This window comes from Perna viridis, chromosome 7 (assembly GCF_037379345.1).
Source record: "Perna viridis isolate PV_CMFRI_1.1 ecotype Kerala chromosome 7, ASM3737934v1, whole genome shotgun sequence".
Taxonomy (NCBI): Eukaryota; Metazoa; Mollusca; class Bivalvia; order Mytilida; family Mytilidae; genus Perna; species Perna viridis.
This window is the reverse complement of record NC_142451.1, coordinates 25,576,595-25,604,503: the sequence shown is the minus strand read 5'-3', so window position 1 is coordinate 25,604,503 and position 27,909 is coordinate 25,576,595. Positions and strand designations below refer to the sequence as shown.

General features: G+C 33.1%; 1 protein-coding gene across 3 annotated transcripts; it reads right to left on the bottom strand.

The window, feature by feature from the left end:
- Nucleotides 1-853: 853 nt before the first annotated feature.
- LOC148611983 (uncharacterized) lies at nt 854-27,909 on the bottom strand. 3 transcript variants are annotated; one of them, XM_088593043.1, is made up of 15 exons: nt 27,858-27,909; nt 24,010-24,122; nt 21,623-21,670; nt 19,455-19,593; nt 17,642-17,677; nt 16,624-16,685; nt 15,350-15,409; nt 14,928-15,009; nt 13,766-13,858; nt 12,589-12,626; nt 11,953-12,012; nt 11,326-11,407; nt 10,307-10,384; nt 9,781-10,053; nt 8,394-9,270 (listed from the first exon to the last, which is right to left on the bottom strand). In XM_088593043.1, the coding sequence occupies exons 1-12, from the start codon at nt 27,892-27,894 to the stop codon at nt 11,387-11,389; spliced, it is 789 nt and encodes a 262-aa protein (XP_088449169.1). In that variant the 5' UTR covers nt 27,895-27,909; the 3' UTR covers nt 8,394-9,270; nt 9,781-10,053; nt 10,307-10,384; nt 11,326-11,386. The 3 variants fall into 3 exon arrangements, with proteins under 3 accessions (XP_088449168.1, XP_088449169.1, XP_088449170.1); XM_088593044.1 differs by lacking the exons at nt 8,394-9,270; nt 9,781-10,053 and having other exon boundaries at nt 10,306-10,384; XM_088593042.1 differs by lacking the exons at nt 11,953-12,012; nt 12,589-12,626; nt 13,766-13,858; ... (6 more) ...; nt 24,010-24,122; nt 27,858-27,909 and adding exons at nt 854-3,263; nt 3,660-3,866; nt 4,793-4,958 and having other exon boundaries at nt 8,318-9,270; nt 11,326-11,395.

The window sequence follows — 27,909 nt, the reverse complement described above, 5'->3', positions numbered from 1 at the left end:
TAGCCGCACACCTTTGCCACACTCAGTGCTCAACCCAACTTTATGAAAGTAAGTACAGTACACCAAAAACAGCTACGCGAATTTGTAATGTATAGTGAGTATTCCCAGTGAATATTTTCTCATACTGTATGGCTGTGTCAACAATCTAGCGGAGTAATGCACAGTTTAAATGATATTTGGACATTGTCCATTAGACCACCTCTAAGATTGGGATACACATAGATAAAAAAGCTTCATATAGCTGCATGTCTCCACACTACACGGTAATTTCTTATAGACTCCAATTAAAAACTTCAACCAGTTGTTTAAGAAAAAAAATAGGTCAAGACAAAAGGCAAGTCTCATCAGTCGGTCTCGATATCGCCTTACAAGTCCATTAGTAAAACAAATCAAAAGAACAAGATTCTAGCGGAAATTAAAAGAATGTAATCCAGGGACAATGACCAGATATGGAAAACAGACACATAAAATAACCAAAATAATACATACAAAGTAACAAAACAAAATGAGCAACTCGGATTCCAATATTAACTGAGATCATGGACCAGGTGCACCGCTAGGGTAAGCGTCCTCTGCTTTTCTAGAAATATCCGCCGAGTTGCTCATAAAAAGTCAAGTCCAGGGGAGACGAAAGAGGAAAGTAAAACTATGACAGTTTTAATGATGCAGATTGATACACCATAACGGTTCATGATTAATCATATGCAACGATTACATATGATAACTTAAAAATGCAGAGTCAATCACATTCAGATAGATAGGTATACAACACACATATAGAAAGTAAGAATATAATTCACCTTGTTATAATATTCACAGGTTTCATCACGAGTCAAAAATTGAACATAAACAATTAACTTTATATCTATTATCAAACTTCCACGTCATACATGTAACAAGCGGGCGAGTCTGTTACAATATTGAAACTGAAACTAAATATAACGAGTTGATATTTTGCGATATACGTGTTTCATGAGTTCATATTTTCTTTACGATTCATTCGGAATATTAGACTGTTTGAGATTCGCAGATGATTTAGTGATCTTCCGTCTATAACTCACTAGTTGTTAAGGGAAAGCAGAGTAAAAGCATTCCGATTTCAACAATAACCAAAACGTTTAATGGAGAGATAACGACAAAACAAAGAAAAAAGACACACAAAATACAAAATATGAAATAACCAAAAACAAATAAGAAAGTGAATGAACAACCCGAAATCCGGAAAAGGAGTATGAACCAGGAACACCAGTAGGGTAGGGTCTTCGTCATTTCAAGGAATACCAATCGAGTGGCTCATAAATATAACGTAGGAGGAAGATTATGAAACGTTGAGCAAATCATTACTCCTGATCCAAATAGATACACTACAACAAGTTGAATACCATAAAAGTGATAATTAAAATATTGTAGCAATATAACTTTGCTCAAGAAGAAAATTTATAAGAGGTCTCGCACGGGACAAATAGTTCGCGTAGTATCGGAATGATCTGGCATACCGTTTGAATTGAGATATGAAACTTCATTTTCAAACGTTTTTCCTTTCAATCGATCTCTGGGAGTAGGTCAAGATATATGACTGACCTCGAAGAGTCAGTGATATTCTTTATTTCAAGTTAATCGAGGAAGATGTGTCGAATAAACTATATGAATTAGGATTGTTTAGAAATAAATCGTCATCTATGTAGCGGAAAATGGCATAAAAGATCTGGCTAAACAGTGTTGATTATCATGATATACAAAGAGTAATCAAGGGAACCAAGATTCTTGCGGAAATGAAAAGAATGTGATCCTGGGACAGACCAGAAATGGAAAACAGACAAACACGACAGAGAACATGAAGTAACTAAAATAATACAAAGTAACACAAGTAAATGAGCAACTTGGACTGAAAACTGTGAGCATGGACCAGGTGAAGCGGTAGGGTAAACTTTCTCTGATTTAATAGAAACATCGGCCGAGTTGCTCATAAAAAGTCAAGTCCGGAATAGAGGAAAGCTATGACACATTGAACAAATCAGATTTCATGGTGCAGATGGATACACCGTAACAATAAGAGTTCAAAGTATGGATAATTTGTATTACGTTTTTGTATCTAGGCATTCGATGTGACGAAATTACAAAACGAACAGTCATTTTCATATCATTTAGCCAGTTCATATTATATCATTCAAATGCCATTTTATAATTATCTTGCCAACTGAGAAGTAGACAAACCGTTAAAATCGAAGAGCAATTGTGCTACCTGTTCGTGTCGAATTATTTATTCAACCAAAAAATATTTCCTATTGGAAATAATAATCACTTTAGTTTTCGGTAACTAAGCCATGCCCCTAGGCCTATGGCTAATATTGATACACTGAATGTAAGAATGTAACCGTTACGTGTACAGTGTAGGCCTTTACAGAAATTTCCTTTGAATGCCCTCACCTCAATGTCATAAAACGCACCGAAAATAATATGAAGGATTATTATCACAAGTGCTCGCATTAACATTACCAATCCCCAATTTCTCATGAAATTGTCTATGTGAAACATTTCACTCATTGTTGTTGGACCAATGGTATACACCATCCCAGTTCCCATGGCAGCCAGTACTAGGCCAACTATTATGATAACTGGGCTTGTTGAAAGGAAAGCATTAATTAACGAACTTGCTGATAGGCACGTGCCTCCAATGATTAGGAAACTTAGACGTGGGATCCTCTTCTTTACTTTGTCTGATATAAAACTAAAAGACAAGGCCGTAACGATTACAATGGGTGGGTATATAAGTGTTGTAACGCTATCAAATGATGACAAATCTTCTTCCTTAGTAAGAACTGTCATATTATTGCTAATCAGCAGAGAAACTCCAAATGTAGTCGAACAGAACCATGCCAGGAGATGGTAATCAAGGCATAAAAGTACTTCTTTACATGATTGTTTTGGAGCATATTTGTCCTCTTTTTCGCTTCGTATTTGTTCGTACTCCATTTTTGACGTCATTTCTGTTTCCGTCACTTCAATTTCAGTATTCTTATCTGGCGCTCTGAGAAATATCATGCAAAAGATATACACTATTGCGTTGAATACCATTAAAACAACCATTAATCCTTCAAATCTTGTTTCTTTCGTGAATGCTCGGTAGTACACTAGGGTGAACGATATCATGCCAGAGTCAATGAACACAAACATGGCGGCAATTATCCTTCCTCTTTTGTCGTCTGCAAAATGGGCAGCATTGAATCTTAATGCCATTATGTATCCAACCGACCCTCCTAATCCTGCAATGACATATTGTATTTCAGATTTAGATTTTGAAATGATGTCTTTATTCTAGAAAACCGAAATATGACTATAGAAATCGTAAACAGAGATATTTTTAAAGGTTAGATCAGACATGTGATGAGTGCCTATTATGAAACATCTTCGTTGTCAATACATCCTAATAGAAACAATATTGATAACTTTTTCCTTCAGTAATTTCACAATACGTTATATGTGTTGTTGCAAATTGAATGTTTAGAAATTAAAGAAAACCTCACACCCATTATGTTCAGTTTACAGTGGCTATGTATCATGATTTTGTCATCTACTGTAAATGTTTTAGTTGTTATCATATCAATAGCGAATTGTTATATTCGTCGCTAGTACAGTTTTAATTATGATACACTACTCACCACACATGATAAAGTATATTGCCATCAGCCAACTCTTTCCTTCATAGAAAGACACAAGTCTTGTAGAGCTCCATAACAACAATAGACCTGATATACTTAGCACCATGCCGATAACAAGCACCCAGGCGGATTTCAATTTACTGCCTATTAGATTGGGTATAAAGCCAAGGCCTATTCCGGCATTTAACATAGATGCAAACGCCTCGACTGAAATAAAGGGACTTATAGTTTGTTAATATGTCTTTGATGAGGATTTGCACGGCTATCAAGCACTTTTGTTTAAAATTTTAAATGATAGGGATGCCAGTGAACTAATAACCAACTTTTTTTTCAAGTAATTATAAATAATATTTTCAATCATTTTAATTTGATATAGTTAGTTTTAGTCTATCTTTTAAAAGGTCAAACGTATTACTTTACTTAAAACCGGTCGAAGTATTGAGCTAACTGTTATAAAAAAAATGGGCAATCGTTAGTTTCAGGTTTCCTTTTAAGTAGAACTCCATCGAAGAATTATGCAAAATGTGATTCATGGCTTGGAAAGCCTACATATTTTTATTTTCGATATTTTGTTACAAATGTTATAGTAAAGAGAAATTTACATGTGGCTTCGGAGAAAAAAATTATTTAAAAAAATGTGCTATAGAATTCAAAACGTAGATAACTCTGTAAATGACACTAAATACAATAAAAATTAGTGGATTTGTAATGTGATTTATCTCTTAAAACCAGACTGGCTGGAATGGATACTTATACTTTCATAATAGAGATATAAAGCAAATTAATAACAAAAATTAAAAAAAAATATGTAGCCTTTTTGTGGTAAATTACATATTACAGTATTACAGAAGTTGCATGATTCTTATTCGGTGGGTGTTTGAAAAGCAGAGGACGCCAACCCTACCGGTGCACGTGGTTCATGCTCCCAGTTTTTAGTGGAATCCGAGTTGCTCATTTAGTTTTGTTAATTTGTGCGTATTATTTGAGTTATTTTATGTTCTTTGTTGTGTGTGTGTTTGTTTTCCATGTCTGGCTATTGTCCCTGGATTACATTCCTTTGATTTCCGCTAGAATCTTGCTTCTTTTGATTACTTTAACAAAAACTACTTCTTAACTGTTTTCATTTGACCCACCTTCTTTCTGGTCATACTGGAACCTTTCCTTTATATCGTTGATATAGACATAAAATATAAGATTTGAAGCCAGCATGGAATGAGCAAAGCCACCAGCTAAAAGTGACATCCATCGGAGGCAGTAGGTCTTTTTTGACTTAGGTAGAAGTTCCTCTTCCTCTTTATACTGTTAAAGTTTAAAAAAAAAACCAATGAAGTCTTAAGTATGAAATTGATTTTTTATTACTGAGATAAATAGTATCGATTTTACATAAGGAAAATAGGTATGGTGTATATGTCACAGGGAAAACAACTCCTCCGGGATGAAATTGTCAGCCCAAGGCCACCCATTCAATGAACGACGAGAAAACCCTGAAACCACAGACAGGACAGACTACAGATGTACCCAAAACATCATTATACACAAGTACACCGAAATAGTTGCTTACCTATAAGTATTTACATACTGATTTATCGAATATTCCCTGTTTAAAAAAAACGAATATCAATCCGCCAATAACAAAATTTAAAATTCTCTTTTAAAAAAGCGATAAATTATGGAGAAAATCTATTATATGAATAGTATAATCGAGATTATCCAACATATAATCACTCGAACGAAGAACACATTCAGATTCAGTTCTTGCGTGCAACAGGTTCCCTTCACTCGTTAAATCTATGCGTTCTTCAGCAAACTAATTTCCCGATCCTCCCCATTCAAAATCCCCATCCCCCATACAATATTCCTATTCCCAAACTCTCTATCCCCCATCCCGTCATATACCACAGAATGGATATTTCCCCATACAAGGACTGTACTTAAGATATGGGTTATGTTTATTCTGTGATAATTTTATATGACTTAGAAAAAGCAAGATAAATACAAATATTATAACCATAAAGAAATGATATACAGATATTACAATTTTATGTTTGATAAGTTTATAGCTTCAGGTACACGTTTGTTTGAGTTATTTGATAGAAAATGTGACAACCTAGTCAGAGTCAACTTTCTTTACACTAATGTTTAGAAGATATTAATAATTCCAAAATATTTACATCAGAAACATTAAAGATCAGGGATCAGGCATCAGCGACATGCTGCAAGCTACGTACTTATGAAAATGTTCATATTGTGTTCGAATTTTATTATGTAGTGTATCTAAAATGAGCATTATGTTAAGCATCAACTTTTCATGGAACAATATCATCGTAAAGCTCATAGAAAACATTTATTGCTTTATTGTTCCTTACCATGTAAAAAAATTTTTTTTATCGTATTAATCAATTAAACCTGCACCCCTTCACTGAATTGATTTGTCGGAATTCTGTTGTTGCAGATCTAGGGAGGATCGCATAAAAAGCCAATTTAAAGTCCTTAGACCAAAATGGATATGAGACAACATGTGTTTAATGAACCAATTCAATATAGGACCTATACCAAAAAACATATAACGTAATTATATGACAATCAATAACATGTAACCAGATTCTTTGGAATAGCCGTTAATTATGGGGTTTTCAATAATGTTTATTGCATTATCATCACGTAAGTAAGTATAAAATCATTACAACGATGTATAAAAGAGAACAGTATTAAGGTGTATTGATGATGAATTCCTTTGTGAGAGTTTTCGCAACAGGTGTGATAAAATAATCTTGTGCATTTAATACACTCTTCATTTTTCAGATTTAGTTTCGATATTTGATATTTCTTCTTTGTCCTATTGTTTGTTTGTTTGTTTGTTGGGGTTTAACGTCCGAGCAGCAATATTTCAGCTATATTCAGACGATGAACATGAAATGGATGATAAAATGAACATAAAATGAAAAAAAAGGATGGGACACAAGGACTATAGGGTCGACAATTTTTATTGCCACTGTAAAAAGGGGGATGGGTAAGGTCGGGCAATTTAGCCTCCTGTGGCGGACCGCAAAGGTTCCTACTCCTATCGAATACCTCAGCAGGGTTCTTTAACGTGCAAGGAACGTGGCATCTTTCCCAACACGGTGCACCACTATGGTTTGCGGTCAGGTTTTCTGTATTATAGCCTGACAACCCCAGGATGTAACACGCCAGGGGTACCCCATTCAACCACCTGGGGCACACATCCCAGTTGTCCGTGGGCAGAGCGCCCTAGCCCCCGGCTAGGTTTCTGAGCACCATTTAGTCGCCTTATACGACAAGCTTAGCGCTGCTGCAGGCCTATTCTTTTAACACCCGGACCTGCACGGGGCTTGTCCTATTGAAGTATATTCTATTTTTATTCATTTAGAGTTGCATTTTCATATTTTGCTAAAAAGATACATTCTACAAGAATCTAAAGTATCACTCTATTTCAGTACTAGGCAAATTCAATAAATTGATGTGGAATAAAAAAAATTTTACGCAAGAATTAATTAACACCCACATGATACAGTTGCTACATGCTTCTCTGTCAATAATACAACTAAATCTGTTCTGGTATTCAAATTAGCACTGTATTCTGTATGATTATTGTTCGACGAGGTAAAATACGTTTGCAATGTTTATTGTAATTGTTGCATTTTTTTGCCGTAGATTACAATTGGAAAAGAAAAATATCTAAAACACATTCATCTGTACTTATCAAAGTTTTGTTTCTACGATATGAAAACCAAGAACGCTAAACCGTATCATTTAAAACTGTGAAGTGTAAAGAGGTTTGGTCATTCTAAATATAAAACAGAGAAAGGAATAGATTCTACCGTAGTATATGTATTTTTTACTTCTGAAAATGATAAGAGAATGTCAAAAACGACAATAAATATTCAGTTAATTGGCTTGATATGCTTTGGCCTGGACCAAACTACAGTTGTTAACAAAATCAACTTTCCTTAGGGAGTACATTATCAGTTTAATTTAAATTGTTATCAGGTGATCATACAAGTATAAAAGTCACGGTCTGCTGACGAATAAAAATAAACAGAAAAAGCATTAGTACTTTGAATTGGTACATGTATTGATAGTAACTATAACATTTTCCTTTGTAGTCATTTACAAATACAATATTTTAGAAATAAAACGACAGTAATTTTCCGTGTATCCCTTTAGTTTGAATGGCCCATTCAAATTAAAACCACTCATTGAAGATTGATGTACATCATTGATGCACTACTACTTTGATGAAAGACGTTGAATTTAAGATTTCATTCACGACAATAAAAAAACAATATATTTCCAAACATAGATTTTATTGTCATAAATACTCGTTGCTGACAAAATGAATAATGATTTGTAATAACTACTAAATAAACAGCTTTAAATTTATAATAATGGAGCTATACACACCTAAATAGACGCTTTCATTGTGTTTAATAGTGCGTGTTCTTACGTGTTTGAATATACACTTTTAAAATTTGTAGTATTCTGATAGATACTAAATTGCTATAACAATATCCTATTAAACTATGGCACAACAACTTCTATATTGAACATAAGTAAAATTGTGCGGTGTATACAAATCCCTAAATTTAAATATGATACACCTGAAGACCGAAGTACTTTTATATATATACAGTGCTTACCTTGTCCATATTTGTTATTTTACCACTCTCTCCGCATTCATCTCTCTTTCGATAATTTGCATAAAATGTATTAGTTTCCATCTGTTACTTTTGTTTCTCATGTAACATGTAAGTAAATATTGATTGGAGAAAAAACGCCTGAATATCAACAGGTTAAAATTTACGTATAAATTATTTACTATAGGTTGTTACAGCTGTAAGAAATAAATTTACACGCTTGGCTTATGATTGGAATATAATTTAAATGTTCTTAAACATTTAATGTATAAACCACAATAGTAACCATGAAAACATTAACAGTTAAACTTGTTTTAAATGAACCACCTTCAACAGTAGAGTTTGTGCGCTTTACCAAGGTTCAAATACTTTTAAAATAATACGAAAGTATGGTTAAAATATATGATATAATTAACATGACATGTTAAAATCTGTAACACGTTCTGTATCAACCATAAACCTATATCGCCCTGTGGGCTGGTGGCCCTTGAGGTGATAAAGGAGTTTCGGGTTAATACAGCATGTGATACAGATTTTGACATGTACTATTCAGCATATATCCATGAAATATACAAAATGCAGGTTTTATAATTTGCTAAGTATTTTAAAGACCCATGAGAATCGCATCCTCTGCAATACATAACCTTCACTTACATTTATTTACATTAGCTCTGAATTTCTGTACACAAAGGGTAGTAACATAAATATAAAATAAAAATCTGTTTGATAATTTTATCATTTGGTTACTTTGATAAGTGCTAACACACAATTGTATCTCAGTATAAGGTATATGTTTTTTTTTTCTCTAATACAGTTTCATCCAAAAACAGTTTGAATCGGGTAAGGTTTACAATGTCCACAGAATGCTGCACAGTACTGGTGTGAAAATGGATTTTCACAAATATTAGTAGCGTTCAGTAGGAGACAGTCCACACCAGGTTTATCTACACACATATCTGTAAAATGATAATAATAGCTAAGAAACCCAGATTTGAAAAAGGATTAATTCCAAATCCGGAGACAAATAGTAGATAAAGAAAACTAATTAAACATTGTAAATAACATAACATAAATTTAATTTTAACCAATCAGAATAAATTAAGAACCCGGCCAACACCAGATTGTGAAAGTATGAAGCTGTTGTAGTGTAATCTTTCTATGCATGTGAAATAAAATCCGGGTTAAAACGAAATAGGGAACTTATTTTTAAAATTAATTTGGACATGCAAATATTAACTTTTGGTATGGACAAAGCAAAATATATCGTCGCAAATCATTTTTAATCTTACAACCGTTTCATTCCTGTCTTTTGAATCCAAAAGTAAGTTGCGTAAGTGAGATACAACGCAGTAAATAATAGTAAACTTCATATTTTTTTTCCTTTAAGAGTCAAAGCCGTTTTTTTCTGTACTATGCGATATACAATACTTTCATATCAACCACGTAATGAAAAAAATTGTACTTACTTTTTGTTGTTGATTCCGTAGCTGTATTTTTAGTGAACGCATGTATCGGCGATTGTGACGATGGAAACGTCGAAGACGCCGTATTGTTGTCTGTTGTTGATGTAAACGTTTGTGATTGTGACGACGGAAACGTCGTTGCTGCCATCGTGTTTTCTGTTGTTGATGCAGCCGTTTGTGATAGTGACAATGGAAACCTCGTAGATGACAGTGTGATTTCTGTTTTTGGTGAGGTCATTTGCGATGATCGAAACTCCGTTGTAAGGCTCTTTGTTCCTGATAAAGCCGTTTGAGAATATAATTATGATATTTTTCTATATTATCTGTCAAGTCTATCGTCGCTAACAGAGGATTGGATTAAATACATTTAGTGACATTTTCTAATGTTATTTTGCATTTTGGACGAATCGAATTAATCTTAATGTGCAATTAAATTAAATTTCTTGGTGTTTTATTTAAAATATGAATATCATATATCATAAATTAGATTTAAGCAAAGTGGCGGAAATTATGTGATTTACTATCATACCTATAAATGTTTGCATCTCTGACATTGCTTTTTGTGATGTCAGTGGCAGTGGTATTTCTGTAATTACTTTGTGGTTTGCTGAAAATATCAAAGATCATTTATACTAGATATAACCACACTGACAAAGTGGAAGATTTAACTGACAAAGTGGAAGATTCAACTGACAAAGTGGAAGATTTAACAGACAAAGTGGAAGATTTAACTGACAAAGTGGAAGATTTATAATGATAGGGGAGTCAGTCTATCCATCCCAACTTCCGTCTGCATTTTCTCCCCAAAGCCACTGAATTGAAATAAACTTTCATGGAATATTCATTAGGGGTTTCAGTAGCACTAAATGGACTTTGCTTCTCTGATTATCTAATACGAAACCGCAACTCATTTTGTACCACTGAAAATAATTTAATGAAGCGTTTACGGACTATTGATTATATATTGTAGATGTTCACCTACTATTTTAGATGTTTAGGCCTATATTTATTTTATTTTTTATTTTTTACGTTCTATTTGTTACCTTTTAAACGTGGTTATTGTTTACTTATTCCTTATTCTAATTTACGTTTAACTGAACCACTTCACAACATAAAAAGTCATACAGTAATATATCATTTTTACGTATCAAAATGAATTGCAGTAATTTAAAACCTTTCAAAACTGTATCCATATTAAAACACTAAATAATTGTATATGGTCCCCTGAAATAGGATATAACTGCAATTTTTCGAAGCAAAAGGTACATAAAGATTCTCCTCAGCAATGGGGCTTATTTTTTTTCTTCACTCCAGAGCTTTGGTGAGCATGTTTAAATCTTTAAAAAAGTTTAAGTAGAGTGTAGAGAATTAATTAATAAATTTATGAATGGGCTGAAGAAGAATCAGTTTCTCTCGTTATTACCGCCTGGTCCTTAAATGTCACGTGCGTTTTCAATAACCGGTCAACAATGGGAGAGATGTATTTACTGACCCATATTTCAATTACTTGGAACTTGGTCTTGTTTACTTCAAACTATTTTTTCTAACCTATATCTCGTCCACATGACGCTGTTGTACAAGTGCAGCCGGTATCATGAACATCATCATATCATCCGCAATCTTTCCAAATCTTTAAAATATTAGATTCTACATAGATAAGTGTTCCTTACTCATAAAGTACTTAATTAATCGTTGTTGTTTAATTTTCTATTTATTTCTTTCCTTTAAAAGCTGCTGTTTTTTTTCTTCAACATACAGAATTATCGTGTACACAAACAATCATAGTTTATATTCATTGTCACCCTAATTACAAAGAGTACTCAAGGGAACCAAGTTTATATCGCAAATCAAAAGAATCTAATCCAGGGACAAAGCCCAGACATGGAAAACAGACATACACAACAAAGAACATAAGGTAACTAAAATCATACATACAAAGTAACAAAAGCAAATGAGCAACTCGGACTCCAATTAAAACTGGGAGCATGGACCAGGTGAACCGGTAGGATAAGCGTCCTCTGCTTTTCTAGAAACAACATTGTTATAATAACTCCAGTTCAAATATATTTGTTAAATAATTTGCTTTTGTTTGCAGCAATTCAATACAAATGAATCACCACATTCAGAAACAATACTAAAAGTCATAACTTTATGTGAGTACAGAAAAAAACTTACATTAAACGGCATACACTTTGCGATCAGTTGGTTCCTATATTCGAAGATATGGCAGAAGCTCTAGCGGTAAAATAATATCAGATTATTTCATTAAGAAATGTATTATTATGCTGAACTTAGTCATAATTTACAAGATGAACCATATTAACTTTCAAACTTTAAAAACTTTGATAAGATAAACATTTCAAAATTCAACATATTTGGGATTTTATTTTTCATTTTATTTTTTTATTTTATTTTTTTTTTTTTTTTTTTTGGAGGGAGGGGTGTTTTTCCTTCTTTGTTTTATTTTGTGTTTTCCTTTTATTTTAATTTTTTTCTGTTTTACTTTGTTCATTTTTTGTCTTTGTTGTTTTTCATTGATGTGTATAATCGTTAAGTGTTGACGTCTCTATAAACTATTTTTCTTATACCTTTAAACGATGAAACATTTTAACGCCCAACATAAAATGTACAATCTCAGTACATTCTATTAAACGCGTTTTGATAAAAAATGTCTCAGTTTCCTTTAGATTTCATCTGATATCTCATATAATACAACAATTATTCGATTAATACATATTGCCAAGAACACACAGACGATTTAAAATACTAACAATAGCAAACATTTAACATTAATGGAACAATGTAACATACCTTTGTAATGTCACAGAGTTCACCTAAGCAGTCAAATCCTAAAACAAAATATCGTTTCATATCATTTGTTTAAGGAATGTTTCTAATTTCGAACAAGTTATACTTAATAAACTGTTAAAAAATTACAGGCATGCCTTAAACATAAACTGTATCATTTTTACTGAATGAAAGTCCAAATATTAATGAGAGTGATTGATTCGTAATCAAAACGTATTCATTTTGTGTTGGATTATTTGAATCGCGGAGTGCGGACCAATCAACGTTAATGACGTCATTGTATCATAGTTACACAAAATGACCTGGTTTGCTCAAGAGAACCAACCATTTAGAAAGCTCGTTACAAATTAAATTCGTGGTAGCTGCGGAGTTGTCGTTGAGCATGCTCAATATACGATCCGCGAAGGAAATTCCTTTATTCAACCCCAGGACCTATACCGCGCAAAAGTATATCACATGTTTGCACCTCGACTATCATTCAGTTAACACGAACAGGGAATAAATGTGTTACTTTTCAGAACCTGTCACTTTTCAATGATACAAAGTAACAAAAACAAATGAGCAACTCCACTAAAAACTGGGAGCATGGACCAGGTGCACGGGTAGAGTAAACGTCCTCTGCTTTTCTAGAAACCTCCGCAGAGTCGCTTATAAAAAGTCAAGTCCGGGGTAGACGAAAGAGGAAAACTAAGACACGTGGAACAAATCAGTTTTCATGACGCAGATGGATACACCGTGACGATCCACGAGTTCATGATGACGGCCATAAAACTTTCGTAGTGATGACTTCAATCTTGTGTAAATGTGTATACAACAATACAACCATTATACTCTAATTGCAGAGACAGTCACATTCTAAATGAATAGTTTCTAATCAATTTTAGGTTATAAAATTGCAATGCTACAAAATTAGTGTATATGTGTAGTTAATTTACCTTGTTCATACGCATATAATGTCGTAACTTTATCTTAACTCTTTGAAGCTGTTTCAGCTTTGAGATAAAAATGATTCTATTGTATTGTTTTTGCTTTTAGTTTAAAAAGAATCTATCTTGTTTTGTTAAAAATTCACCGAATTTTGCAAATGCCTGAAATAAAATTACTATGTTCTTATAGTTTTTTATGCATTTGAAGGTAATACATCATTGATGTATGTTTCACTACATCTACAGCAATTTACCTCCTACGTTCGTGGTCAATGTCTCTACCGTTGATGTTGCCATTTTTTTAGTTGTCGTTAAAAGATCCGGAAATTGTTCATAATATTCAGTCACTGAATAAAAAAAATATTGCAACGTTTTATGTTATAAATAATGACCTTAAATTGTGAGAAAACAATTTACAAAGAAGTCTCACATGCTTTACTAGTACCTCAATTCTTTCAACTTACTTTGTTCATTTCTATTTCGTAGTATTTTATTTTGCACTCTTCAGTACAAACAGATTTAAAAAATGTTAATTTGAATCGAAGATTTGTACTCATGGGATGATATTGACAATTTTTTTAATCTTCTACTGAAAGAGTAATCAAGGGAACCAAGATTATAGCAGTAATCAAAAGAATGTAATCCAGGGACAAATACTAGACATGGAAAACAGACATACACATAAAGGAACATGAAGTAAATAAAATTATACATACAAAGTAAAAAAAGCAAATGAGCAACTCGGACTCCTCTAAAAACTGGCAACATGGACCAGGTGCACCGGTAGGGTAAGCGTCCTCTGCTTTTCTAGAAACACCCGCCGAGTTGCTCATAAAAAGTCAAGTCCGGGGTAGACAAACGAAGGAAAACTATGACCCATTGAATAAATCAGTTTTCATGGTGCTGATGGATACACCATAACAATCCACGAGTTCATGATGACGACCATAAAACTTCTGTAGTGATGACCTCAATCTTGTAGCAACATAACCATGTTCCAGAAGCCTATTTGTTAGAGTTTTAGCGCGATACAAAACGTCTGCGTAGTTTCGGCAAGCTCTGGCATAACGTATGAGTTGTGATATGAACACTCCATACGCAGGTGCTGAAGGGATGTTGCCACAGATGAAAGGAAAGTTGACAATTTTGAATGAAAAGTCATCACGTTTGTCGTAAAGTTTGGTCAATAGTTTTCCTTTACCATCGATTTCTAAGTGTAGGTCAAGATATGAGGCTGACTTCACAGTGTCTGTAAAGTAATAAAGGTGTGCAAAAGTTTCAACTCTAACACAGGCATTGCAAAATATGCTTGAAATTTTTTTACGAGAAGTTTAAGTGCTCATTGTGAGTGTGTTTTGTTAAAAAAAATTAATTTTTATCCAATGTGTTTGAATGCAAAATAAAAATTAACCTTACAGACATGTCTTGTACAGTCAGTAGAAGAGCAGGAACAACCATTCTCTTTAAGATCCGCAGACTTAGAACAATCAGTACCGACCTGAATAAAAAGACGACTCGTTTTTGTTTGTATGCTGTTTGTTTTGTTTATTTATTTTTATATGTATTTATAGTTTTTCGTTTTGCTTTGTTTGTTTTTTGTTTTTTATTTGCTTAATATTCTTTTTTTATTGTTTTTTGTATTGCTTTGTTTTCATTCTTTTATTAAAATATTTATCAATGTCAAATAATGATTCTAAGAGAGTTTATTTCCTAGGTAAAATAACAAATTGTTAATTTAAATAATATTAACTAAAATACCTAATTGAGGATTTTTTATTATGTGGTTTGTCATATGAGCTTTTTATAGCCTTATGAAAAAATGAGATATACGAATTTACCTTGAATGGCATACATCGTCCTTGCAGTGCATTGTTGAACGTATACAAATGACAGTATGGCTATGAAAAGAAAGAGTTGATATATTGACACAAATATACTGTTAACGCACTTATTTTCGCTGTGTACTTTTGTTCGCTATTTTCGTGGTTGACTGAAAATTGCGAAAAATAGTACACGATTTTAAACATTATATAATGCTTATCATTTTTTTAAATCGCAAAAATGGTACCCGCTAATTTGTTAACTTGACAGAATCTGTAAAAATTAGCACAGCAAAAATTTATACATCTACAGTACTCGTTTGATTTTTAAATCTTAAAATGCGTTAAACAATCCTGGTTTTGGGGATTTTATACATCATATCTACTCAAAAGGATTCTACAAACTCTGTGAAATCAGCCTCATATCTTGACCTACTCTTAGAAATCCATGGTGAATGAAAAGTATTGACCAAACTATACGACATACGTGATGACTTTTCATTCCGTATTTTCAACTCTTCTTTCATCTGTAGCAACATCCCTTCCACACTTGCGTATGGAGTTATACAACTCATACGTTATGCCAAAGCTTACCGTAACTACGCATTTTTTTTGTACCGCGCTAGATTTCTTACAATTAGGCTTCTCGAACAGGGTTATGTTGCTACAAGCTTGGATTCATCACAACAGTTTTATGCTCGTCATCATGAACTCGTGGAACAATACGGTGTATCCACATGCGCAGTGAAAAATGATTTGTTCAACGTGTCGTACTTTCCCTTTCCTCTTTCTTCTACTCTAGACTTGACTTTTTATGAGCATCTCGGTGGGTATGTCTAGAAAAGCAGAGGGTGCTTACTCTACCGGTACACCTGGTCCATGCTCCCAGATCATAGTGGAGTCCAATTTTCTAATTGACTTTTGTTGCTCTGTATGTATTGTTTGGTTGTTTTATGCTCTTTGTTGTGTTTGTCTGTTTTCCATGTCTGGTCTTTGTCCCTGGATTGCATTCTTTTGATTTCCGCTGGAATATGGCTTCCCTTGATTACTCTTTCAATGATTGATAGTACAAGGGTTATCTGTAATCAAAAACATGCTGTACTATTTATCAATCGTTGAACGGTTTTAATCTGGTGTCCGTAATGTGCAGTTAGTAATATATGTTAGTAAAGAATGATCGACAATTAGTAGTATAACGTCGAACAAAACACTAAATGCTTAGTTACGGAACAAGAACTCATTTTGTTTAATAACAATGACAACCAATCGCGAACAAAACAAACCAAACTTACCAAGTACAAATGAGCACAATTCTCCCCGTTACAATCAGGGTATACCGTCGGGTCATATGTAGCTGTTAAATGAATGGTAAAAATACATACAAACGGTATGTAAACAAGAAATAGAAAAGGTTTTATATCTTTTGGAAATAAATATGCAGTAAAATGGGAATTACAATGGCGAGATGTTTTGTCCAATAAATAGAAAGCAAATAAAAAAAACATAAGAGCCAAAAAGAAATTGATAATATCAAAAATGGTAAATCTATCGATAAAGATGTGTTCGAGAACATAATAATTGACAAGGACAATCAACAAAATTGCATAAACAAAATACACATAGAGTGATTTACTCATGTGATTCAGAGGGGTGAGCAGTTCCTTCTTTTTGCAAGACACCCACAGTGAAGACCGTTGACGATCATTTCCGGCAAAAAAGAAAAAAAATCGGTGACAAATGTAGAGCATTGGTCATTCAACACATGTTAGTAATATCGATGAATAGACCTTTTTCATATTTCAGGCTTTGACTTTAGTAAAAGAAAGTTACTCTCCAGAAATACTGGTATACTGTCTAATTTTAGCAATGGACAGTTGTAGACTACAATTTCTTATATTTTGACTTATTGAAGCCGGGTAAGTACTTTTATACTTTTAAATAAGTTATTTCAAACCATTTAGCTATTTTCCGAAGTGTAAATTATTCAAGTTTCAAAGAAAAAAAATGTTTACTGTTCTTCTTTGCCCCAATGAGACTCCCAACCAAGTTGTCGTGTGTTGATGTGTTACGTCTCTTTGATTTTTTTTTAAATACCTTGCATATCCTGTAAATACGAAATAGGACTGTTAGGTCATGGTGTCGACAGCAGAACTTTTGTAACGATGATTTCAGTCTTTTCTGCATGTCAGTCATTATGTACAGTCATGTTCTTATGTGATTATAAACCCATTTTATCCTGTAAAATATGTGCTGCTGTCTATAGTTTTAATCTTCTTATTAAGATATGTCTTTTATATATAAGATTCTTACCGAGTTTTGGTGTAGTTACAACTTGTGTGGATACACCTTGAAGCAAAACGGTACAGCTTATTTTAAACTATAGATCTAAAATGTTAAAACGCTATTGCGAAAATAATATTATTTTCCATCTTAGCTTTGGGTTTAATGCAAGATACTTCAAAACATTTCTATTCTAATCTATATTCAATCCAACCTATTAAAACAATAGGCAAAATTAGTGGAAGCTACATTTTTCCCTAAAATTTTTTTATTGTATTTTGTTTTACTTTTAGACAACTTATCATTGAAACTAGATAAATATGCCAAAACATGATTAGTGAGTACTAAAGAAGAAATTACTTGTCTTTAGATCCTTTTGGTTTTCAACACAAACTAACGCAGTAGAAATGCGAAAATAATCAAATACCATTATTGTGATAGAATTGGTTAAAAATTGTTTGTCGTACTTGTAACTTTACATTGCAAATGTGCCTGGTGTTACAATAAAAAAAAGTATTACAAATAGAAAAAAGGAAAACTGATTTCTAATGTAATCAAAGGCACATGGCACTGATCCAAGAAAGTTGAAATAGGCTTACAATTTTGGATAACTCATGCAATAATGATTTACGATCTTCCAACCTATTAGAAAAAATTCACATTTACAACTAATGACGTACATGTAATAATGCTCTCGTCCACGCCCACCAATACACCGATATATATTTGCTGTCTTAATTTCGTAGACGTTATATTTTGGTCTGTTTAATAATGACACTTTTAAGAGAGGCCACAAAGAAACCAAAATAAACATCTACCAAAATATCCAAATTTACGATATTTTGAGACTTGCATACTCTTATATTGCTTATTACTCAATTAATGTTTAAATCTGCTATGTGTGATTTGACTAACAATTTAACAATTTATGCTTTTGTCAGTTTTGTTTTTTGTTTTATTTAAAGAGTAATTAAGGTAACCAAGATTCCAGCGAAAATCAAAAGAATGTAATCCAGTGACAAAGACCAGACGTGGAAAACAGACAAACAATGGGAGCATGGACCAGGTGCACCGGTTAGGTAAACATCCTCTGCTTTTGTAAAAACACCCGCCGAGTTGCTCATAAAAAGTCAAGTCCGGGGTAGACGAAAGAGGAAAGGAAAACTATGACACTTTGAACAAATCAGTTTTCATGGTAGAGATGGATACACCATAACGATCCACCAGTTCATGATGACGACTATGAAACTTCTGTAATGATGACTTCAATCTTGTAGCAACATAACACTGTTCGAGAAGCCAAGAAATCTAGCGCGATACAAAAAGTCTGCGTAGTTACGGCAAACTCTGGCATAACGTATGAGTTGTGATATGAAAGCTACATACGTAGGTGCTGAAGGGATGTTGCCATAGATGAAAGGAAAATTGACGTCTGAATGAAAATCATCGTTTGTTGTAATTGTAAACATAAATGTTTCTTTTGTGATCTCCACGTATAGCTTGCATGATCACTATATAACTCTCGCAAAGCTTTTAAACTTTTTAAAGTTTTTTTTCACAAAAAAAGTGGTGTGACGTTTTGACGGGGGAAAATCCGAAGATAAAAATTAAAGAGTTAATTTTACTTTTGAATATCCAAATCTGATACGTAGAGAACATTTAATTATTCACTTGTATGAACATATAATCGACGGAGAAGCGTCAATGCATAATTTACATATGATATAAACCTCCCCGATGAATTTTCCAATAGATTGATATTTAACAAACCAATCAGTGAAATAGTGTGTTCAATTTTGAATCCGTAGATTTCTGTGAGATATTGTTGGTAACAGATTCATACCTGTCAAATACGTATTGAAAGTATTATTGACACACGCCTTCTCTGCACAGTAACAAACTTCTCCAACGTTGAATCGTCGATACCTGCATTCGTATTCAGGGTACTCGTCGCCAAATATTAAACGTAAATCGTGAATTCGCTGAAAATTTGTTGCCAGTTTTTAACTAAATCATCAGACAATTTTATAATTTCTACTTAATGGGTAAAGATTCTGAAATGCAGCAAGTTTAATTGCAAATTTATCTTGTCAATGGGAGGTTCTACTATTTACAAACTATTGGTTGGGACAAATGCGGATTATCATAAAGTAGTTGAATGGGCCTGGAAATCTGATCTTGCCCGAGCAACAGTCTTGGTAAACAAAGTACCTCTTGGTAATTTGGAAATATCCTATTTAAGAAAAAAATGGTGTACACGTAGAAATACTCTTTAAGTTCATTGTATATTAGTAGTGCATAAGTTGTAATATACAAGCCATTTCGGAAAATATACATGTTAGATGACTATAAAAGTACAATACAAATAAGCTAGTTTTATAACAAATTTGTATATAGTCACAGACTGGAAGAAACGAAATTATAAAACGGAACAGAAAAGATAAATCTGAAACATTAACAAAACGTAATTAAAAGAAAAGCATGCAACAAATAAAGATAAACGTAAAAGGTAGGAAGAAAACAAAAAAAACAAACTTTAGAAAAAAAGTATAGCAGCTTCCTGATCCATTCATTAACTCATACATATATTCGTGTAGATAATAACTTCTCAGTCATAAAATGTATTATCATGTTTTGTTTTCTCTTTTTGTATTATAGTCATAATTGATGTAAATAACTTGTCCAATTTGTCCAACAGGATGAAATCATTGATGGTATTACGTATACACTTATATCTGTATGTAAGAAGATGCGTCATGTTTAACATGAGATGTTGCTTCACTACTTGTGACTGCTTCAACAGTGTTTGTATATATCATAGCTGGTAAAGCTAATTAATGTTTACGTGGGTTTTCTTTCTTGAAAATACAATATCAGTAGTATATTAACAGCACTGAATAAAGAAGTCGTTTTATTAGAAAAATAATTTAGAATAGTAGTACATTTCTCATCAAAGTCCGTCATCAAAAGTTACCCCATAAGTCTCATACGGTGTGTAATTTGAGATAACAAGAGCTAGAAATAGCTAAAAATATATTAATTGTGGACTTTACGATTGGAAACGTGTAAATATTGATAGATTTATTTGTTGGAATATATACGTAATTAAGAAATAAATCACGGAAAGTCACGGTAATTGCTTTACCACGGGCTGGTCATTTATGTCACATTATGTTACCCCGTGTGATGGCGAGGGGTTATATAATGACATAAATGGCCAGCTCGTGGTAAGGAGTAATCAAGGGAACCAAGGTTATAGCGATAATCAAAAGAATGTAATCCAGGGACATGGAAAACAGACATACACAACAAAGAATATAAAGTAACTAAAATCATACATACAAAATAACAAAAGCAAATGAGCAACTCGGACTCCACTAAAAACTGGGAGCATGGACCAGGTGCACCGGTAAGGTAAGCGTCCTCTGCTTTTCTAGAAACACCCGCCGATTGTCTCATAAAAAGTCAAGTCCGGGGTAGAGAAACGAGGCAAAGGAAAACTATGACCCGTTGAATAAATCAGTTTTCATGGTGCAGATGGTTAAACCATAACGATCGACGAGTTCATAATGACGACCATAAAACTTCTGTAGTGATGACTTCAATCTTCTAAGGAGCTTTGGAACACCTCATATTAGAACATGTTTTTAACATTTTTGGCTAGGCTACTAATTTGTCAACTCCAATTTTCGATCAGTTTTGATAAAAGTTTTGCATTAGATCTTCTGTGAAATTGTGAGAAAACATATTCTTATTTGATCAGCAGAACAACCATCAGATTTTGTCAAACGAGACAGGATGTTTTGTTCTAAAAATTCAATTGTAAGTCTAATATTAGTAAGAACACAAGATAGGTCGTAATCCCTTTCAAAGAGGAAGTTGGGTGGTTTCTCTCTCTCTCTCTCTCTCTCTCTCTCTCTCTCTCTCTCTCTCTCTCTCTCTCTCTCTCTCTTGTTTGTATTTGTGCAACTTTTTGTTCAGTATTATGTGTTATGTGAAGTAAAAACATACCGTACAATATGCCTGTAGCCCATCACTGGTAATTAGAACCTCACAAAGCTAGAAAAAAAATTGCAATCCGATTTAGTTAAATTGTTTTATTTTTGGTCATACATTAATAGTATTCAAATAGGTAGAAATTTGCCAATTGTAATCTAACCAAACTTCTTCGGTAAATTAGACAGAAATTTGAAAGGAGGAGCCATCCCGCGCGATAACTTTGTTTAACATGAGATCACCAAATGGAATTGCTCATAGTAAAGCTCCAATACCCAATCTCTCCCTTATGTTTTCCTTTGTTACAAAAAAACTACCATTGTGCGTCCAAGATTTAACCTTGACCTTGAAAAGCAGAAAATTATAAGTATGATTTTTTTTATCCTGTAATGTTCTAGGTTTGGTCCAAATCCTTTTAAAACAAACGATGGTTTCAAAGGAAGAATTGTTATGACTTTGTATGATGATTGAGACAAACAATGTTCAAATTAAGTTTGGTTCGAATCTTTTTACTTGGATGAAAATTGACAAAGAATGCAAAATTGTGATGATATGTCTGGTCCGTATTACTTGAAATAAATCATGGGACGATGACTTTTTCCTTTCGTTTTGACCTTCTTACGCATGGAAGTGTTGGATTGAGTACGCGGCTTCCGTTTTCAGTTATCTATCAGGCGATTTTTTATATTTCCTAACTGATCTTTTTTTTTGTTCATCTACGCCTGACAATAATAGTTGAGTGATCTCGAGGATCGTTATGGTTTATCAATCTGCACCATGAGAACCGATTTGTTCACCGTGTTACAGTTTTCTTTTCTTTTTTTAACGTCTACACCGGACGTGACGTTTTATGAGCATCTAAACGAGTGTTTATAGGAAAGCAAAGGACGCTTCTCTTCCCGATGCACCAGTTTGTAGTGTAGTCTGGGTTGCTCATTTACTTTTGTTTCTTTGTGTGTCTTATTTTGGTTACTTCATGTTCTTTGTATATGTGTATTAATTTTAGCCGTCTAGTCCTTATCCTTTTGAAAACTTATTTTGATTTCCACTTGAATCTTGGGTCCTTTAATTATTCTTGAAGAGGGTTTTTTGTCAAAATGATTCTCCTAAGAATCTTAAGTTTATTTATTCCAAATGATTGGTTGTTGACTTAATCTAATGCTATCGGTTTCATTTTATTTAGAGGAAGTCTTTAGGACACTGGACACCACATAGAGCCTGAAGGTACTCTGCGAAAATATTGTTTTCCATTTTTTCCGAATGGTATTCAGTGTTAAAGCGTCAATTTCATCTGGTAAAAAATCTGTGTTTAATATATCAACAGTTGATACAGCCTGAGAACTTAACATACCATTTCTCAGTGTAACGTCCATCTCGGCGGACGCTTTTTTATGAAGGTGAAGTTCATTTTTAGTTGATTATTTGACCTTGAGTTGCATGGGCTACAGCAAAATACTAATGAACATGCATGACAAAACTATTTACAGTATCATATAGAATTTGTAACTGATTGACAAAGAAGAACGTGGACAAATTTCGAGTCTACTATATAAATCAGTAAATACGTGAACAGCATATTTATATTTGCTATATTAAATGATTGATATTTTGGCACATGGTGGACCAAAAGTCCCCAGGGTATTCACTCGGTAGTCAGACTTGTCTCACCAGGAATTATTTTACATATTAACACAAATTCATGAAGCACCAAGCCTTCATTACTTGGGCTGCAGTATAGCACATGGTAGAATTTCTCGGTACTGGTTTTGTCTTTCTATTTCGATACTTTTGGTTTTGAGAATTTCTTGTATACATTTTGTATCAAGATCTTCCTTTTTTTATTTTAATCCCGCTGGTGTTCAGCATATCGAAATTTGCAATATGATTAGTACTTTACAAATCCTAATTGATACTGTAAATATATAAGCTTTGGGTTTTCTTATAGTTCTTGGAAAGTTTCAACAACTTTTAATTTGAATTGAACTCTTTTTAAGATTTTCATTTTCAGAATTCGTATTATAAAAAAACTTGCAAATCAGTACCAAACAAATTAAAACTAGGATTTTTCCCTTGTCATACCCATAAAGTGTACAGATATCCTATCATCAATTTTTATGTTAAAATCTCAGAGCAAAGTTAAGATGGGAAAAACATTTCTCAAGTTACAAATTTCAAAATACCTAAAACACTGAGACGTAATTCTTTGTATTGCACATGATATAACCTGTCGGAGATTTAGCTTCCTATTGTGATAGTTTTGTTATTTAGAACTTCTTGTTTATTATTAATTTTTATACTTTGATCTTCCTATATATTCTATTCGTATGCTTTTGGTGATATGTTACGTCTTTAAACACACGTATAACTTATCAAAATTCGCAATACATATGATAGTAGCCTACCGTGTATACTACTCGCCCTTGATAGAGAGTTACTCCACAACTGTGATCTCCACACTGAAGGGTCAAAAAGGAATCTATCGCTAGGGCACAGTAAGCAATAATATGTAGAAGTCCTATAGAATGGTGAAAGAACAATTTATGTAAGTATGCATATTTGATATAACAACAAAGTATGATGGAAACATAAAACTATTATACCAGTACACATTGATTAAAAAACTTTTTGTTCCTGGACAAATTCCAGAACATGAAGTGTTTCAAAGAGACATTAATGTACTAAATTGAACACTGTTCTAAAAATGATTTGATTTTTCTATTTATCCAAGTGTGTTTTGACAAAGAAGAAAAAAAATATAGATACATTGGTTTAGAAACTGCATTTTAAAAAGCGAATTTCCAAACATCTTTCGGGACACGTTAGTATACCGGGTCAGGTTACGTTTCATAAGCAGTGTAATATAACTAGAATAGATGTGGTGTATTTGTCAAAGACCTAACAACTTCACAGCGATGAAAATGTCACCCAAGACCACACATTGGTCTTCAATGAACGACGAGGAAAACTACATACCACAGGACAGGCTGTGGCTTGCCTAAAAAAAATCATTATACACAGATATACAGCGAAAGAGTTGTCCTATATACTCCAGTAGCATAAAAATAAACTAAAGATGAAAATGAAAGATATACTGAGACGGGAAATTTCTGACTTGGGATAGGCGTAAAAATGCAAAAACAGTACTTTTACGTGGTCACAACCCCTCCCCTTTAAAATCGAGCCACAGTGAAAAAATATTACACCATTAAAAATTGAAAATCAGTTCCAAAAGGTCTGAATTTCTTACAACGAAAATAAAAAACTGAATATAGATTACACAAACGTATTAATTAAGGATTATTAGCAGTTAACTGACATGCCAGCTTTAGACCAGTTTAAACCTATAAAAAGTTATGTCCCCATCGTATGTAAAATCAATCCCAATTCTTCCAAAGAGGTGTGGAGATTCACGACACATCATAAGTCATACAATAAGGACCCAACCCATGTCATGCCAAAAAATGCTTTTAAACATATAAGTTGTTTTTGTTTTATTTCTATGTAAAGACCCTATGAGCGAATCAATGTTAATACCAAAAAAATGCTATCCTTTACGATTTGACAACAATATCATAACTATATCCTTTACTAATAAGCCTAATCAACGGTTTAGTTAACTTATTGGGCGAATATCGATCTTTCCGTGCTTAGTGTAGAATATTACAGTAAAACAAATGATGAGAGATACCCGCACGTATTGGTCCTTTAAAAGTACATCTATATTTGAGAGCAAGTTCCTTGTACGTTATTACTAGCTTGTGATAATCGGAAACCCTAATGTAATAATTTTTTGTTATATAAAGATTCTTTGTTATAAACACGAGCAAATCGATACTAAAAATGATCGAAAACAGCCCGATAATTTAAATGACCATTTGATAAAATATGCGACTTTTTGTTTAATGAGATTATGTGGAAATATAATGTATAAAGTTGAAAAGTCAAAATGTAGGCAGATTCGAAAGATCCCACAAGGGCATGTAATTTATTAAGCACCTCAAGTGATTTTTTAGCACTCCAAAAATAATTAATTCCACTATTTTCTTAAGCTTTATTACAAAAACAATCAGATTTGTTATGGAATTGAGCGCACAAGTAAATAAAATAGCAATTTTAGTTGTAGAGCAATGACTTAAGGAGAAAATGACTCTGTAAATTTGGGAAGCCAGTAGTAGGAACTTCTAGGCTCAGTTTGTAAAGAGGTAGCGGCGCGTTTGTGTTTCTTGAAAATGTGGTCAGTTGGAATGTTGGTGAATTTGTAATTTCTTTTTGTAAAATTTCAATATAAAATTTACGACAAATAACAATAATATTATTTGCAGCTTTATGTAGCAGGAACAAAAACAAATTCCTAGCTAAGGTTTTTTTAATTTATTTTTATATGGGAAATGCGGTTTTGATGTTATTTATTAGGAGTAAAGTGATATTCCTTTTTGAAGAAATGTTTTCAACTCTCGGCCTTTAAAGATATTTAAATTACCTGTAATAACATGGGACTCAGACCATAATCATAATTTGAGTTGCTTCAATTTCATTGACATATTTTCCTTAATGTTCACCTCTTTGCACAATTTACTGTAATTAAAATCATATTTTGCGGGTTGACGATTTGTAAATTTTGCAAATAGAAAGGAGTACAGTATAATCAAAATAATCCGGGATACTTTGCATAATTGTATAATCATTTAATATACCAGAAATGTTAAAGAAACCAAAACCTTTATTAGTTATAAGTTGTTTGAGGAAATGCTTTTTCTTATTTTTCTGGACGGTCAATTTTTTGGGAAAAGTTTGGAACTGTTGGTCAGTTGATGACACCCATTTTTTTTAGAAATTACAATGAGGTTTGAAACCGTTGTATTGTTACTTCGATGTTTCCGTTTATTGCGATTTACTCTCCATCCATGAGGCCTCTTGGTACACATTGGTTTAGAAACTATATCGAAAATGTTGACTGAATCTTTTCTTGAGATGTTACCAATTCCCATGATATTACCAATAAAATCGAAAGGGTAAACTGATTGTAACTTCCATATCCATTCCAATTCAACCAATTTACGGCAATGTGGTATTTAGAATAAGTATCTCCTGGTGGTTTATTGGCTACTTCCGAAGATTGAACATAAGTAAGTAGATCAAATGATTAGTCTTTCAAGTGTTATCAAAATCATGAGAAGAATTAGTAAATGAATTTTTTGCCGTTATGTAATTACACTTTGTTACACATTAATCATGGTAAGAGCCAAGCAGGGCGCCTAGACAACTGGCGCTGTCCATAAGACCTAGAGCAAGTAAAAGTATTTACTTTAGAGTGCTATCCGTCATGAATTATCCGACTGAGTAAATATAGTAAACAACAATGGGGAAAACAAAAAGAAAGGGTAACACTAAAATATTTGACTTTACAATATCATGAGGCAGAAAGACTAAATGCAAAATCAGTAAGGTCTACAAAACGGAACTTAAGGTAGTTCTCCCTCGGACAAGCAACTAAAATAATATACGAGTATACATCTTTAACACTGGGAAACATTTTACCGTCTGAAGACAAACTTTGTCAAAATATAAATAGAATAGGTATAATGTAGATGTCAAAGAGACAACAACCCCACTGGAATTAAAATGTCAGCCTAAGGCCACCCATGGGCCTTCAATGAACGACGAGAAAACCCTCATACCACAGGGCAGGCTGCAGCTGGCCAAAAAACATCAGTATAAATAGGTGCAGTGAAAGAGTTGAGTAACATACAAAAATAAATTGAAAACGAAACAAGACATACAGAGGGCAGAAATTCCTGACTTGGAACAGCGGAAAAAAAGAAAATAAACTAAGCTGCAATATCGTTTTTCATATTCGTTGTAAATAGAACGTGCATGAACTAAACGAAACTGTTTTGTAGACTGATAACTTGTGTGAAATTCCGTTTTAAAATTCTTTGTAAACAAAATATGAGTAATGATAAATTAAAGCTGAATATTTAGTGGAGTCCGAATTGTTCATTTACTTTTGTTACTTTGTGTGTAATGTTTTGGTTATTTTATGTTCTTTGCTGTGTGTGTCTGTTTTCCATGTCTAGTCTTTGTCTCTGGATTACTTTCTTTTTTATTTCCGCTAGAATCTTTGTGGTTCCCTTGATTATTCCTTGTAAACATATTACTAATGTCAGATATCGTTTCAGATTTGATGTGTGTAGAACATGTCAAAAGATTAAAACGAAGCTGTAATATAGACAAAATGAGAGTGACTAACCGTTTGTTATTATTGTCATGACTTTGTTCCACACCATATGTTTATCTAAGGA

What these genes read in the sequence shown, in the direction of transcription:
- LOC148611983 (XM_088593042.1), bottom strand. Translation starts at nt 8,398, where the DNA reads ATGGAAACTAATACATTTTATGCAAATTATCGAAAGAGAGATGAATGC. An exon ending in AAATAACAAATATGGACAAG is followed by an intron (nt 4,959 to 8,317) that starts GTAAGCACTGTA and finishes AAACTTTAACAG; the next exon opens with TATAAAGAGGAAGAGGAACT. An exon ending in AATATACTTTATCATGTGTG is followed by an intron (nt 3,264 to 3,659) that starts GTGAGTAGTGTA and finishes ATGTCATTGCAG; the next exon opens with GATTAGGAGGGTCGGTTGGA.